Genomic DNA, 14,642 nt, shown 5'->3' with positions numbered 1-14,642 from the left:
GCAGGCAGACAGACAAACAGATGCACAAACTCACACACACACACCAGCGCGCGGCTCTGCCCGCCCCCTTCACTTCCTCTTCGGCTGGCGAGCGAACTCTCGCGTGGCGCTTCAAAGCTGGCGGGAAAAGCGCTATTCCGCAGCCTGTGCGCTAGTGGAGAGGCGCTCTGTTCTGGCTCCTCGAACTTCAATATTCTTATAACGTTTATAAAGCGTTGTAAACGCGCGGAAATAAAATGATTGGGCAGAAAACCATTAATTCTTATTTTAACCCCGTGAACAAGAAAAGGGCTTTAGAAGAGAACAATGAGGCAGGAGAAGACGCCAAGGAGAAAACAGCGGTAAGGATAATTCTTAAAACGGCAACGCGCTTTCATGGTGCTTGGAAATAAGATTGTATTGCTTTATACACATTCCAGTTTTAGAATATGTTAGACTGTTTTAATGGCAAACGTTACAGTGAGTTAAGTACACGTTTGCGTTATGGTCCTATAACTAAATGGTATACCTACGTTTGTAAATCTAAACCTCTAAACAGAGTTTTCAAGTTTTAATTTTATCTTGAAAGCCGCTATAGAAAAAGAAATCGTATTTTAGTCATTCATCTTTCTTTTCATCCAGAATTGGGAATAATCTAGACACCTGCTTGTTGTAACCGATGACAGAAACCTGGCGTTATAATATCTCAGTTCTTTGGTACCATGAACGGAACATCCATTGCATTTGCTTCTAGACTGATAATTGATCATTTTTCTGCTTCTGTTGATTGAATCTTTTCGACCACGTTGCTTTTCCCCCGCCTCCTAGCTTGTGGCATGGAGTTGGTTCTAGGGGGCGGGGTTTAAACCAAGACAGCCAATAGCTGGGGAGTGGGCGGGGTTTCAAAGCTTCTTTTTTGCCGCGAAATTACTGCATGGGCGCCATGGGCTCCGGAAGTAAACATGTTGTACATCAATAATATTTAACATTCATTATTGAAGCTCGGTTGCAATTTTTTAAAGTACTTCACTTTAGAAATACCAATACCTTCTCGGCGTTATTTATTTGAACGGCATATGCTAAGTAGTAAGTAATTCTAAAAAATGTTGTTTTCGCATGGATTCAGGTGTGCGTCAGTGTTTAAAATCAGAAGCAGGGCTAGTTCAGAGTTTATGAAACTCACACGTGGCATTATTACAAAATATACCAAGATCACTCCGGTGAAAAGGCAGAAAACGGCCAGCGATGGGGCTCCGACTTCCCCGCCTCTGAGTCCAGAGCAGCTCGGCCGAATCGAGAGAAACAAGCGGGCCGCTCTGGAGAGACTGGCTGCCCGCAACGTGCCGGAAGGATTCGGAGAGAGCTGGAAGAAGGAGCTGTGCGCCGAGTTCGGCAAGCCGTACTTCATAAGGGTGAGAGCCGTAAAACCACTCTGTTCAAAAACGGCTTTAAGTATTGTTGTTTTTTTAGTTTAGTGGGTCGCTACAGTAGATGTTGACCCCCTCTCCGAGTAGCATCTGCTTAACCACTTCGATAATTACGAAAGATAAAGTTCAAAGAGGCTATGACTCTTGAAATAGCGGCTAGAACAGTGGGTAAATTCTCAAGTTGTGTATGAGTAGCATATTTGAAACATCTCCAGATTCTTTCCAGTGAGCCACCTGCCCTAACGTATTCAGGATACATTATTAAAACAAAAGAACAATTGAGGCTGATTAAGCCCCAGCAAAGAGGAAGTCACAACCTTCAAACCCTTTTTATTAATCTGGAACTGTTTTTTGCACGGTAATGCAGTTTTTGTTTCTTAATGTTTTCTAAGATGTTTAAGTCTAAATGCATTAGTTTAATGGGTATCTAATTCTTTACTCTGAAAACAGAAGCACAAATGCTGGCTGTGGTGTGGACGTATGTGATGAGTGTGCATTTTCTTGTCTTCAGCTGATGTCATTTGTAGCCCAGGAGAGAGGACGCCACACTGTCTACCCACCCTCTCATCAGGTCTTCACCTGGACTCAGATGTGTGCCATTCGGGATGTGAGTGTTCTCCTTCAGTGCAACACCAAAGTTTCAGATTTTTGTTACGAGCATAAATTTATATGTATATATTCAATATAGTTTAGGACAAGTGTCTCCTATCCTGGTCATGGAGAGCTCCAATCCAGTTCAAATTTTAGATCACCTGTTTCTAAAGATTGGTAACGCATATAAAGAATCAATCATTCAAGTCATCAAAGTGTTCAATCAAGAAAACTGTAGACATTTAGGGCAGAAGAGTACTTAAATCTTATTCCTAAAGATTTCTGAGTTCTATAAATTAACATCACTTCTTTAGTTGAGTACAATGAAATTGCATCAGGTCTTTTGACATAGGTGCGTCAATAATGACCTAGAAAACCTGCTGTACTGTGGTTCTCTAGGGCCAGGGATATAATTCCTGTTTTAGGAGAATTTAAAAGATTACCAGTATTTGTTGCTACTTGAATCCCTTGTACCTCCTCCAATGTGTCTCTCTTTAAGCTGTCCTGAATTTGATTTGAGTGTATCGATGACAATGTTTTTGGTGATTTTGTCGTGGCCTACAGGTGAAGGTAGTGATCTTGGGCCAGGACCCATACCATGGCCCCGGGCAGGCTCATGGGCTGTGTTTCAGTGTGCAGAAGCCCGTTCCACCCCCACCCAGGTACTGACTTTCAGACTTCTACTGCTGGAACCCGTGGGGTTGACCAGTGTGTAGTCAGAAGCTGGGGAGCCCTGTATGGTCTTCATCCTTCTAGATGAACTCATCTACAGCATGTAATGTCCAGAATCCTGACCAGGCCGTGTGCAAGTAATCAGATTACTAACGTCCTGGAGCTGTTGCACTAGCTTCCTATCAAATTTCGCATCAGCTTTAAAATCCTTATGGTCACCTATAAGGTGTGTGGCCTGGTGCCTCAGTACCTGTCTGACTTGCTGTCGTCCTACTCCCCACCATACAGCCTTTGTTCTGGCCTCCTGTCTGTCCCCCAAGCCCGTCTGCACTCGGTCTTCTCCCGCTAAGCCACACAGCTCTGGAATTCTATCCCTTAGGATGTCAAGTTTGAAATCAAGACTCAGAAATCAAGCCCTTAAGAAGGGCTTTTATTTAACGGATCTATGTCTGTCCCCCCCTGTGCTTTCTGACTGTATTCCAAACCCCTATTATAATTTTGTAATCCTGATGTCGCCTCTCAGTCTAATTTTTCTTGCTGTAAAGTGCTTTGAGAAGCCACTTGTAAAGGAGCTATATAAAATTAAGTTTATTGTGTAATGATAATACTATGAAAAGTGGTAGTTGTAGGTTTACCAAGGTATTAACCTGTTTAGCTTAATTGTTTAGAGCTTTTTAACTGTACATTTTCTAGATGGGTAATGCACTGTACAAGAATTCCCTAAACTAATAATAAAGTATTACTACAGACATAAAAGTAATTTAAGTTAATACACTTATGAATGGAGAACTAACATATTTCTGGATTGTCAGAAGTGGTACTCTTGTGGACTCACAGGATTGATAGAGGTATATGTTTGAGTGCATAGTAATTGATTTCATTTTCCTTTGCTTGTATTTTGGTTTTCTGCAAGTGAGTTAAGTCTGTCGTGTTGTCCGCTTTGTGACTTTGTCTTTTGCTCCCAGCTTGGAGAACATGTATAAGGAGCTATCTACAGATATAGAAGGTTTCCAGCACCCAGGACATGGTGATCTGACAGGATGGGCCAAACAAGGTATTGTGATTCAACCCAGCAGGAAGGAATACAGTATTGACAGTAGCATGCATTTTTGAAATATTATTAACTTCTTAAAAAGACTGGAAAAGTCCAGTTAGGAATGCTGAGAGGATTTAGCCTGTTTTACACTGCCACACACATGTAGTAGAACTGAAGCCCAGCTGTTCTCGTGTACATGATTTGGGTGATTACATGATTTATTCAGTTTAAAAAAATGTAACCTCAATTTTGTGATTTTTGTGAGCTCGCAGAAAAAGACATTTCATTGCCAGCAACTACTGCTGCACGCCGTATTGTTATGCTATGATAAATAAACTTTGATTTGATTTGGGGATTTCCCATGAGCTCCGACCCACCGGGTCCTGCTCACTGCTGTTCTTGGCTTCAGGCGTTCTGCTGCTCAACGCAGTGCTGACTGTGAGAGCCCACCAGGCCAACTCGCACAAGGACCAGGGCTGGGAGCAGTTCACGGACGCCGTGGTGCTGTGGCTCAACAGGAACCTGGAAGGCCTGGTTTTCATGCTCTGGGGGGCCTATGCCCAGAAGAAGGGCATCGTCATCGACAGGGTAATGTCAGCTCGGCCTGGGGGGGGCTTCCAAAGAAGTGAGCAAAGCCAAGGCCATGACATCTCATCGTAGTGTTATCAGTAATATAGGCAGATAAAGAGAAAGTTTATAAGCTTTTTCAAAATTGCTAACAACGCCCAGCTTGGAGGGCTCCCCTACAGTCCTGGAGCCCTGCTGCACTTTTGAGGTGTGTCTGATGTTTGGGGTCTAATGTGGGCATGCGCTGCGCTGTGCTGTGCCTTGCAGAAACGCCACCATGTTCTACAGGCCGTGCACCCCTCTCCGCTGTCGGTGCACCGCGGCTTCTTCGGGTGCAGGCACTTCTCCAAGACCAACGAGCTGCTCGTGAAAGCCGGGAAGAGCCCCATCGACTGGGAAGCGCTGTGAGCCCCGGCCTCGGCCCGAGACACATCTGCCACTGGCGTGCCTGTGCCTGTGCCGCACTGAAGCAGAACGGAACGGCGGAGCCTGTTTCCGAACAGTGTGCCCCAGCACACAGCCTGCCTTGTGGTTCAGCTCTGTCTGCGTGTGCTTAGCGGACGAGCCCTCGCTCAACACGGCAGCTCAGCTGTCCTTTCTCTCAACCAGGAGGATCTGGTGTGTTTGTAGTGTGCACAGAGCTGCAGTAGCGAGAGAAACTGGGCTTTGAATTTGGGAGGTTTGACTTATTTTATAATCGTCTCTTCAAGCGTGTAAGGTGCTAGGAGAGGAGAGGTTTACTGGTCCATTATTTTTAAATGACGTTTTCCATGTCACAGTTCCATGTAAGTTAGATTGGTTATTATATGCGGTTGGCTTTATATAAAACATGTTTTCACTAGCTCTTTAAGCTGCAGTATATTTTTGGATTAAACACTGTGATAAGACCCTCATTGTAACAAATGAAAGTAGAATTCTTTTTTTGTTGAATAAGCTATTTCGAGGCAAGTACTTGTTTTCTTCTGTGTCCAGTGCATTGTTTTTTTTTCCATCAGGCACCTTGGGGAAAAAAAAAAGCAATTTAAGCAATTTCGGTCTTGATTTGTAAATGTATGTATTATGCCTAATCACTTGCATTGTAAATATTTGCTTTTAGGTTTTTGTATGTATAAAGTTTATAATGTACATTCTAAACAAAATAAATTCTTATTTCATATACAGTTTTGATGACCTTTTTTTAATTGTTCCCTCACATTTTAAACACCAATCTTTGCATTTTCTTTATGCAGGTATGTGCAAAGATGAGCAAGTCACCTTTGTGTCTGCAGACGTTTTTATTTGTCTGGGATAAGAAGGAATAAAGACTTTTAGACAACTTTTTTTTTTCCCCTACACCATGAAATTGCAGGTGTTTGTTTGCAACGGGTTTTGATATTCTCCGTCATTATAATGTGGTATTTCCAAACAATAAAGATGCCGAGAACGAGCTTAGATCTGGCTCCTCGAGGCCTGTAATCGTTTTGTAATTGCTATGGCAACCGGCGTGGTCACTCTCTCGGCGACCGGAAATGAAGTGTCACAAGAGGCTGGGTCGTCTCGTTTGCAAACTAGAGCCGGGGGGCTGAGGGGGCGGGACCTGTTCAAAACAACCTGTTAGAACCGACGCGAGTTGTAGTCCCGCAAGTTTGTACTGTAAACCTTCAGCTGGGTTTCTTTTCCAAGAGGAAGTTCAGCACTGCGCCCGGACCATGAGCCCCCTGTTAAAAACTGAAATTACAGGATGACTTGTGTTGGAGAGGGTGAGAGTCACTTTTGCGAATGTTTTTTTTTTTGTGATGAACGTACTCAATACGACAATGTGCAACGGTATTACTTTATCGTTTTAAAAAGAAAATGTTGATATGTTATTATTTAATTTTTGGATGCTAGACTTTTTATAGGCGAAATCGTACATATTTATGCACACATGTCGAATCAAACGCACTATATTATGTCGATGGTTAATAAAGGTTGTTTCCGTCCGTTATATTGGTGATTATGAACTGTAATATTAGGAGAGGAAGCTTGTGAGGAAGTGTACAAGTTGCGTGTTTCTTCCAGTTTAAAAGGACGCTTTTAACTGCAGCTTCAGCCTGTGGTTAGCACTATAGACAGTTGTAGCTCGAAGGGGGTCGTTCTCTACTTATTTAGAATTAAGAGTAATTGTATTTTTAAAATGTTAATTTTTAAAGACGTTTTAAAAACTTAAACGCTGAAATGACGCGATTTCTTATAGCATTTTTCTATTTTAAATAGAATAATATAATATTTTAAGCTGTAAAAATATGAAGAACATTTGTTGGAAATGATCTAAAAGAAAGCTTTTAAATACAGTATAAAGGGGCATACAGTACGTGACTGAACTCATTATTTTATTGTTTTCACCTTACTTATAGTTAACCATTCATGAAACACATGGGAAATGTTATTTTTTCATATTGCCCCTCGATGGCTATTCATTTTAATATTTCTTTCAACAGTAGTAATTGTGTGGTGTCACATACAACTATTACATGTTGCATTTACTGAATTAATTTGTGCTTTGGCATTTGTCATTCTTGTGCTGGTAGTTTAATGTCTTAGTGAGAGTGATTTAGGAATGAGTTCTAGTGTATTTTCTTGAATACCCAGATAGTTCATTTTGGTTCTAATCTTATGTTGAGAGCAGGATCAAAGTCCAGTAGATAAAATCTGACATTTAGAGTGTTCCAAGGATGTGTGGAGTTTTACAGACACAGAGAAATACATTGAGAGTCAAGTAAGCAGCTGAAATCCTGTCCTGATCAGGACTTCAGGAATAAATCATGTACTCCCCTCTCCAGGCTGCCTGTTATTTCTGGGTGCAGTCAAGGCTTGTGTTGAACAGTAGCTCCAGATTGCTTTCAGAGAAAACAACCTTTCAAAATACTTTGAAAATATAAGCTTCAAAGTGAGCAGGTTTGCTTTGCAATTTTTGTTTTTGTTCAAGAAAAAAAAAATTCTAACCTTCATTTTTACCGAATACATTTTTAAGTATTTTATTTTACAGTAAAAGCAGAGAAATCCTAAATGTAAAGATCTGACGGAAAAGCAATTTCAAATACTAGAGATTAAAGACACCAAGGCACGTTTGCTTTGTTGAAATAGCAGTATGTTTTTTTTCATTTGTTCCTTTCAATACCCCCAGAGAATTTCATATGCAAAGCCCTTCAGTTAAAGCAGAAAATTCCCTGAGAGTCATAAAGCAAGCAGCCGAAAAGCCCTTGACTTTACAGTGGGAGGTTTACACTGCAGTAAGTCTGAACGTTTGTACAGTATAACCACCTGGAAAAGGGTTTGTCACCAGGTCAGTTGAAAGTGTGACTTTTCATGCTGGAATTATTGACAGTTTATAGCGTTTTTTAGCACTTGCTTTTTATTCCCATAGGAACAAGCAACACCAAAAGATAAACAACATTGCATTGGAACAGAGGGTTTTTTAGGTGTTTTTTTTAAAACCCAGTGACCTTCTTGTCTGCTCAGTTTTCCTGAGCTCACCTGCTTTGCTTGTTTGCCCTCCCTGTGTCTTTTCCCCTGTGGCTCTCCCCGTACAGCCAGCCCTTTGCCCGCATTGGCACCGCAGGGGCTCGGGTGGGCTGACTGGGACTGTTACATGCTGTTCCACCCTGTCAGCTGTCCCAGACATTCTGTTCAGGGAAAGCAGTAACTCAACACCCTGCTGCTCCCTTTCCTTCCGCCAGCCTTCCCCTCTTGTAAATGCCAGAGTCTCAGAAACAACCCGCTTCACGTGGCTTCGGTTTTCGAAAGGCTAAAACGCGTTTGAAATTCGATTTGTTTTATTTTTGGTGCGTTGACCCTCCTTCTTCACACGTGTGACTGTGTGTGTTTTGTATACTGCCTGGGTTCTCATTCCTACTGCCATTTGGGTTTAGGCCCACGGAAGAGACTTATTTTCTTTCCTGTGCCTGGCATTTAGAGGTAAACATCTCTTCTGCGTCTCCAGAGAGTAGCAAACAACGGATATCATTCTGGGATTGACGGTCTCTTTCTTCTTAATTTACTTGAGCCTAATTATTTGTTAATGTGTATCAAGATTGTTAATTTTAGAATTAATTTAGAAAAATACCATGAACAATATTGTGTTTAAACTGTGATCTTAAAACACAGATATAAACTATGAGGGCAAAAATAATCACTGGCTAAACAATATGTACAGCCTGGGGATTTGTTTCAAATGTCTTCAAGCTTGTGTTCTTTTTAAAAATTTTTTTAAAAGACTCAAAAATCTTGATCTGTGTCTGTAACTCAAAATATTTACCCTCCGATCAGTTAAGCACTGAGCTAATCATTTAGAAAAAAACAGATATGGTGAAAAGTCGTATCACCACATAAAGGAAATGACTCATCTCATGCCTATTTTCTGCTTTCTTCATGCTCTTTACACTTGAATGTTATTTTTAAATAACTCAATATGTTTATAGTAGTGCCATGCTAAGTAGCATTTTTTTGGCTACCATACCTACCATATAGTACATACTGCAGCAGATAATATCTCATATACTGCTTTCCTTATCAATCTATTTTTTAAGAAAATCCTGTATCACTACTGCAGACCTCCACTTTTGAAGTTCAGTTCAAAAGATCTGAAATGGAAGAATTGGGAAAAATGCCTTTTGTTTGACAATCGTTGGTTTATTTTCTTTGTAAATAAGATTTTGTCTGGACAAGGTTAAGACAAACATTAATTCAAAATATGTTTATGTCCTATCTCATAGGGAAAACGTTCTTGAATGATTCTCCTACTCCTCTCTGGACTCTTCATATTATGGTTGGTCTGCAACACCTTGAAGGCCAGGACAAAGCCTGAGACTGGAGTGAAAGGGCAGGCAGAGGCTCAAGCCTGTGAACCCAGACAAGAGATGGAGACTCAGCCCTTAACACAGTCCCAGCCCAGTGGTGCTTCAGGTCAAGCTCAGACCACAGCTCATTCCACAGCCAGTAGCTGTCAGACATCGCCACAAATGCCTTCTACCTCAAAAGAAGTCGTGGAGACATCAGTTGCCAGCATTTCTCTCTCTTCAGCTCTGGGACAATCACGCAAATCAGAGGCTTCTGATTCACATCAGGCCTTATCTCTACCTCTTACTGAGGACTTTGTGTCCCCCGGACGGTCTAAGGATCTTCTCACTGGCCCTGCTGTGCCAGCGCCAGAGCACAGGGCAGGCCACAAAGGCAGGGATCGTCTCAAGTTCATCCTTGGCTCCTCTGAAGACAACTCCTCAGACGATGAGATGATGGTCTGTGACCGGAAAGAGAGACAGACACTGGGGACAGCATCCCTCAGCTCTCCCATGATGTCGGGATCCCCCTTGTCATTCCGATCTTCATCACCACCATCAGTCTCCTCATCATCAAGGATGCGGTAGGCTCATATTGATTGGCCAAAGAGTGGAGAGGCCACTCCGGCCTCTGCTGTGTTTACATGTATGACAAAGAACATCAGATCAGGTAGTGGAGAACAAATGTTTCAAGCTCAATAGCTTTCCTTGTTTGTTTGTTTGTCAGGGAATACTGAAAATTTTTTTAATACCTTCTTCAAAGTCCTTGCATCACTTTTGTCATTTTAATTGTGTTTTTGTTTCGGTGACACTGTAGCAATAAGCTTCACAGACCAATCCAGGGTCCTTATAGATCTGCTGTCAGTTCCAGCCTAACTCTTAATTGAATGAATACTCTGATTAATTAGACATTTGGAAATGTTTTCTGCTTGCAGTTGAGGTTTATCTATGGATTTATTTATGGTAAATCATAATATCTTACTGTTCTAGAAATGAAAACTATGAAAGGCCTAAGTAATTGGTTATATTTGGAGTTTATTTGAATTCTGAGGATCTCGTTAGGAAATAAAACCGCCACCAGACACTGGGGTCAGGTGAACCTAGTAAAGGAAGACTTAAAGAACCTAAAATTCAATCTAACATGTTTAATTTAATAAATTACAATGCCAATATTAGTTCAACAATGTGAACAGTTCTACAGTTAATCTGGTATTGACCTTTATTTGTTGATATTTTACAAAATAGCTTTGCCATTGCTCTTTTATGTTTTTTTCATGATCATAGGTGCTGTATTCCTGTCCTTATATTTCTGGTGATCTGTAAGAAGTCGTTGAGTATGAAAATGCACAAACAGATAACATTAAATAAACCAGATCGAAATATCTAAGTAACCTGTATATTGTGCCTTTCCCACTTGGAAATTAAGGAAATTAAGAAAATGTCTTTGAAATGCTCCATCCTGCTTTCAGAGCAGGATGTGCCTTTAAGATAACGAGGAGCAGGTTGAAGGGCATGAAGTGTGAATGGGAAGTTATATGTAGTGGGGAGCAGAGGGTGGGGGAGCTGGGAGCTTTTGCAGGTGTCAGGTGGAGTGAGTCCCTGCCTGCCTGTGTAACACCTGTTTTGCTGGATGTTGGTTTGGGCCCTGTTCTGACCCTAAAGGTTTGTTGATTAAAAATAAAATATTGTGGGTTTTGTGTTTTTTAGGTTGTTATGTCTTAAGGAGTGTTTTGGTATTAATAAGCTTCACTGTTTGTAGTGGCTTAGGTAAAGGTCTTGTTCTGTTTCACTCAGTTACTCACATTTGGTTTTCAAGCAAGTGTAAATTCAGTGTTACTGAAAGGTAAATGATTCCCATCTTTATATCTACATTTTAAATATTTTTCATCACAAGTTACCTTCAGGCAGAGGCATATGTGTCAAATGGATTCTTTGTAAACTGGAAATGTTTGGGTAAAGGATAGCGTTTTGAGCAAATGTGACAAATTAAGCTCATCCCTAAAATAATGTTTGTCTTTGTTATTGACTATTTAGCTCATAACACTGCATTGAACTGAAATATGTAGAAAGTGGTCAGGCTTCTAGCCTGTCCTTCGACCTTGGTTTCAAAGTAGCCTCCAAAACAAGAAACTGCTTGCTGATAATGGATAGATGACGCACATTTAATTATCTGCAGTGGTAATCAGTGTTATACCTTGTGAGTGGCACTAGTGGGCGCTGTTGTTCCACAAACAAGCTGAATAGGAGTGAGTGAACGCTTTCTGGGATCTTTCAGCGCTATTTTAGCAGGCCCGGTGACAGCAGTACTTGGCTTGGTGCTATAAAAGGAACAGCCGATTCTGAGCTGAGTCTGGAATTATAACAGACAAAAAGAGTACGTGGTTATTTAGCGATATCCTTTAGTAAACCTTTAATGTCACACATACAGCACATGTTCAAAAATGTATTGCAGTGCGTAGCTTTAACAGAGAAATTATCCATCCATTATCCATGAAACAGAAAATATAATTGTTTTGCTAAAACAAGTTTTTGTTTAATTTCAGTTTGGAGTATGCTGCTGCAATTTGCAAGGAATATTAGATGGATTTTATGCTTGAGAAGCATATTTTGAGACTTGCAATTGAGCATCTATTCAAATATGCATTTCATTGAGGCTTTTAAAGATATAGAGCAAATATTCCATTTTGGAAGGGAAAAATTCACATTTATAGGATGCACATGAAATTCGTGACCACACTCCGACTGAATCACATTGAAATATGGCTGTCACCTTCATCCGGCTGTTCACTTGCTCCATCTTGGAGTGATTACCCTAATGGAAATAGTAGTCATGCCCTGTAAGAGGTGAATGCTTTTTTAAGCTTCCAATGTTCCAGTGAACAAAACAGTGTGCTTAGATTAAGGTAGGCTGAGGTCTTTTTCAGGCCTGAGCTTCAAATGTATTAACTTAGGAGACATCGTCTTGTGTTCTGTTGTTCCCTGTAAAGTTGTCCAAAAAATTTAACATGCTACAAACTTAAACAATTGCAAGGTAATTCTGGCGATTTCCTTTTCTTTCACAAAGGTCACGATTTGGTGCTTAATTTGAAATTTGTCATTTTCTGTAGCGTCAAAATAAATTTATTTTGTTACCAAGGTTTCATAACCAGTCTGAAAAATGGGGACTGCAGTTCCCCTTTAATTGGTGTAAAGATCATAAGCAGCAGACATGCTAGTGCTTCTTAGTGATGTGTAGCACTTTACTGCTGTTCCAGCTCTATGGTCTTCTGCAGCAGAAACCTGTCTTAAGTGTTATACAGTGAGTAGGGATAGATAATGAGTTACTAGGCTCCCTGGATCTTGCTCCCAGGATGGGCTGGCCCTGTGTGAAAGGAAAGTGTGTGGAATGTGGGAGGAGTGGAGGTTAGGATCTTGTGGTTAAATACAGAACCCAGGCAATAACTTTGTATGATCTTACTGAACTGTACAGGCACTGGTGTTATTGTCACCACCTGCACTGTGTCGGTACTAGTGGACCGTTATCAACACGTGAACATAACGCACAGGGCTGCTAATCATTGCCATGTGGGTTAGTGATTGGGAAGGAAGTTGGAGTGGAGCTGGGGGGGAGGGGAGTGAGCTGAAGAGAGGAAGGGAGGGACGGAGGTCGCGGTGTTTGGGCTGAAAAGCGCTCCGCTCTCACAGCGGTAGAATTCTAACAATGGAGGGGGACGACAGACAAGCCCTGAACTGGTTTCAGTGCCTCAGGAGGTTAGTGTCCAGCAGCCTTAAGAAAGCGAGCAGCTGATTTAGAGCTCTTTCCCTCCTCTGCCGAGAGGTCTGTGTGCAGCTTGAGGCTCTTCTCTGACTGCAGAGCCTTCTCATAAAACTTGTCTTGACAGTCAGAGGAGTGAAAGAGAAAGGAGGAAACGAGCCTAGTGTGAATGTTATTCGAACAGCGAGCTAGCGGTAAGTCCAGACATTATCCCTGTGGTCAGGAGGTGATATTGTGGATAAGAAAGAAGTTCTAGTTACGCATTTTAAGAGCCTGGTTACAGGGGAGTCCTACAGCTCTTGTAAATGGAAAGCCAGAGTTTTACACGGGCTGTTTCTCAGCTGCATCTGTCTTTTATCTGATCTGTAACAGGAGGATATTTGTTTCCAGTAGTGTTTGCACAATAAAAGCATCTTCATGACTAACAGCACTTTGTGACTAAAATAAACATCTTTCAGGATAAATGTCTTTCCTACTGCAGCCATTTTTTCCGAACTATTTTTAAATTGTTTTTGTTCCTTGTGAATGCTCACTTTGCTAGGACACAGAAGTGCCTTTTTTTTAAGAGAGCGATTTTTTAGAGGAGCTAAAAAACATTTCTAGCATGTTCAGTTTAAATGTTCATTTAGATCTTTATTTCAAGGCAAAAACATTTGCAGATAATGTTTGTTGTCTTGAATGTGACTTATCAGATTATCTGGCATGTGGTAAAAAAGGAAGCTTTTTTTTAAGTTGCATGAAAGTGCTGCTTGTGCTGTGATAAGACTAAATATTTATATCATTGATGCACAACAGCTCCTACCTTGTCATCTGCTGTATGAGTTAGGAGATACTGTATGAAATACCAGTTATAGTTTTCATAGTCTGTATAGAAATCTGTAAGCATGTTTGTAAGGATGGCAATAATATTTAGCACTTTTTTTTACTTACCCGGGAAGTGTTATTGCTTAGCTTTGTTTCCAAGTTCCTGCCCAACAAAGTTTAATTTTACTTTAGCCGTTTATGACACGAACCCCGAATTCTTGTAACATTTTTGTTTCCATATATATTCCCTTATGAATGATCCTGCTGTTGTAACCATGGATATGCTTGAAAGTAAGACCTTTGAAGAATGTTAAAATACACAGTGTCTTCATGAAAAAGCTAATATTAACATTGAGATACTGACCCCCCCATCTGTTGTACTTCAGAGATCGTCTGGTATCATGATGTGTTGGGAGTCAATTGTTGGCTTTTGGCAGTTAGACCTGGAAAAATGCTGTCCTTGGCTTCAGGATGATTCCACAGGCAGATCAGCAATAAATCCCAGGGGCTACATATTCAATAAAAAAAATCCTTAATGAACTGAGATAAAGGCCATTGAATTCCTCTACCTTATATTTTGTTGCAGCAACTTTTGCCATCTTTGTTACTGAAGGGCATAAGTTGTCATCATTGCAATGTTCTCTCTCCACGTTTTCCCCTACTTCATGTCCAGTTAGAGCTGCCTGGTATGTGGTCAGCAATGTTCATTTAAAAGAAAGACTATCTATTAGATATTCAATGCAGAGCTAAATTTAAATTGTATATATTGCAAGGAAATATCGACATACAATATGTAGCCTTTGTGAATTCTGAGTTGAGAGATGCATCAGTCTGCATTGGTGGTAAAGGAACAAATAAATGTTCAATTTTGCAATACATTTAATCAGTCCTTCAGTAACGTAATTAATTGCAAGAAAAAAGTAAAGTTTAAGTACTTTTATGATAAAAGTATAGTAAAAGTACTGCATTTCGGTGTGAGACTACATATGCAAATGTATCAGAGATGTACTTTTTTT

General features: G+C 40.7%; 2 protein-coding genes across 10 annotated transcripts in view; both read left to right on the top strand.

Annotated features, from left to right (window-relative positions):
- The first annotated feature begins 165 nt into the window (after nucleotides 1-165).
- Nucleotides 166-5,426, top strand: unga (uracil DNA glycosylase a). 2 transcript variants are annotated; one of them, XM_088935827.1, is made up of 7 exons: nucleotides 166-341; nucleotides 1,191-1,391; nucleotides 1,918-2,013; nucleotides 2,562-2,659; nucleotides 3,635-3,723; nucleotides 4,115-4,293; nucleotides 4,540-5,426. In XM_088935827.1, exons 1-7 carry the CDS (start codon nucleotides 237-239, stop codon nucleotides 4,678-4,680), a joined length of 909 nt encoding a protein of 302 aa, XP_088791953.1. In that variant the 5' UTR covers nucleotides 166-236; the 3' UTR covers nucleotides 4,681-5,426. The 2 variants fall into 2 exon arrangements, with proteins under 2 accessions (XP_088791953.1, XP_088791952.1); XM_088935826.1 differs by lacking the exon at nucleotides 166-341 and having other exon boundaries at nucleotides 908-1,391.
- A 533-nt stretch (nucleotides 5,427-5,959) lies between these two features.
- The window catches only part of acacb (acetyl-CoA carboxylase beta), a 36,632-nt gene continuing 27,949 nt past the window's right edge, over nucleotides 5,960-14,642 (top strand). For 4 of the 8 annotated variants that reach the window (XM_088935665.1, XM_088935664.1, XM_088935663.1 and 1 more), the window contains exons 1-2: nucleotides 5,960-6,011; nucleotides 9,006-9,652. In XM_088935665.1, coding sequence (XP_088791791.1) covers nucleotides 9,021-9,652 — 632 coding nt within the window. In that variant the 5' untranslated portion in view covers nucleotides 5,960-6,011; nucleotides 9,006-9,020. Of the gene's footprint in view, nucleotides 6,012-8,084; nucleotides 8,209-9,005; nucleotides 9,653-12,758; nucleotides 12,819-14,642 lie in introns of those variants that run through there. The other 4 variants (XM_088935662.1, XM_088935668.1, XM_088935667.1 and 1 more) reach the window with 3 other exon arrangements.

The sequence above is a fragment of the Atractosteus spatula genome, chromosome 17 (assembly GCF_055471065.1).
Source record: "Atractosteus spatula isolate fAtrSpa1 chromosome 17, fAtrSpa1.hap1, whole genome shotgun sequence".
In the NCBI taxonomy this organism is placed as follows: Eukaryota; Metazoa; Chordata; class Actinopteri; order Semionotiformes; family Lepisosteidae; genus Atractosteus; species Atractosteus spatula.
The sequence above is the reverse complement of the archived record's forward strand: the minus strand, read 5'-3'. Positions and strand labels throughout refer to the sequence as shown.

Excerpts from the sequence above, each read along its gene's own strand:
- unga (XM_088935826.1), top strand. The coding sequence starts at position 1,083 with ATGTTGTTTTCGCATGGATTCAGGTGTGCGTCAGTGTTTAAAATCAGA. Across the intron at positions 3,724-4,114 it reads GACAGGATGGGCCAAACAAG|GCGTTCTGCTGCTCAACGCA; the intron begins GTATTGTGATTC and ends TCTTGGCTTCAG. Across the intron at positions 4,294-4,539 it reads AGGGCATCGTCATCGACAGG|AAACGCCACCATGTTCTACA; the intron begins GTAATGTCAGCT and ends TGTGCCTTGCAG.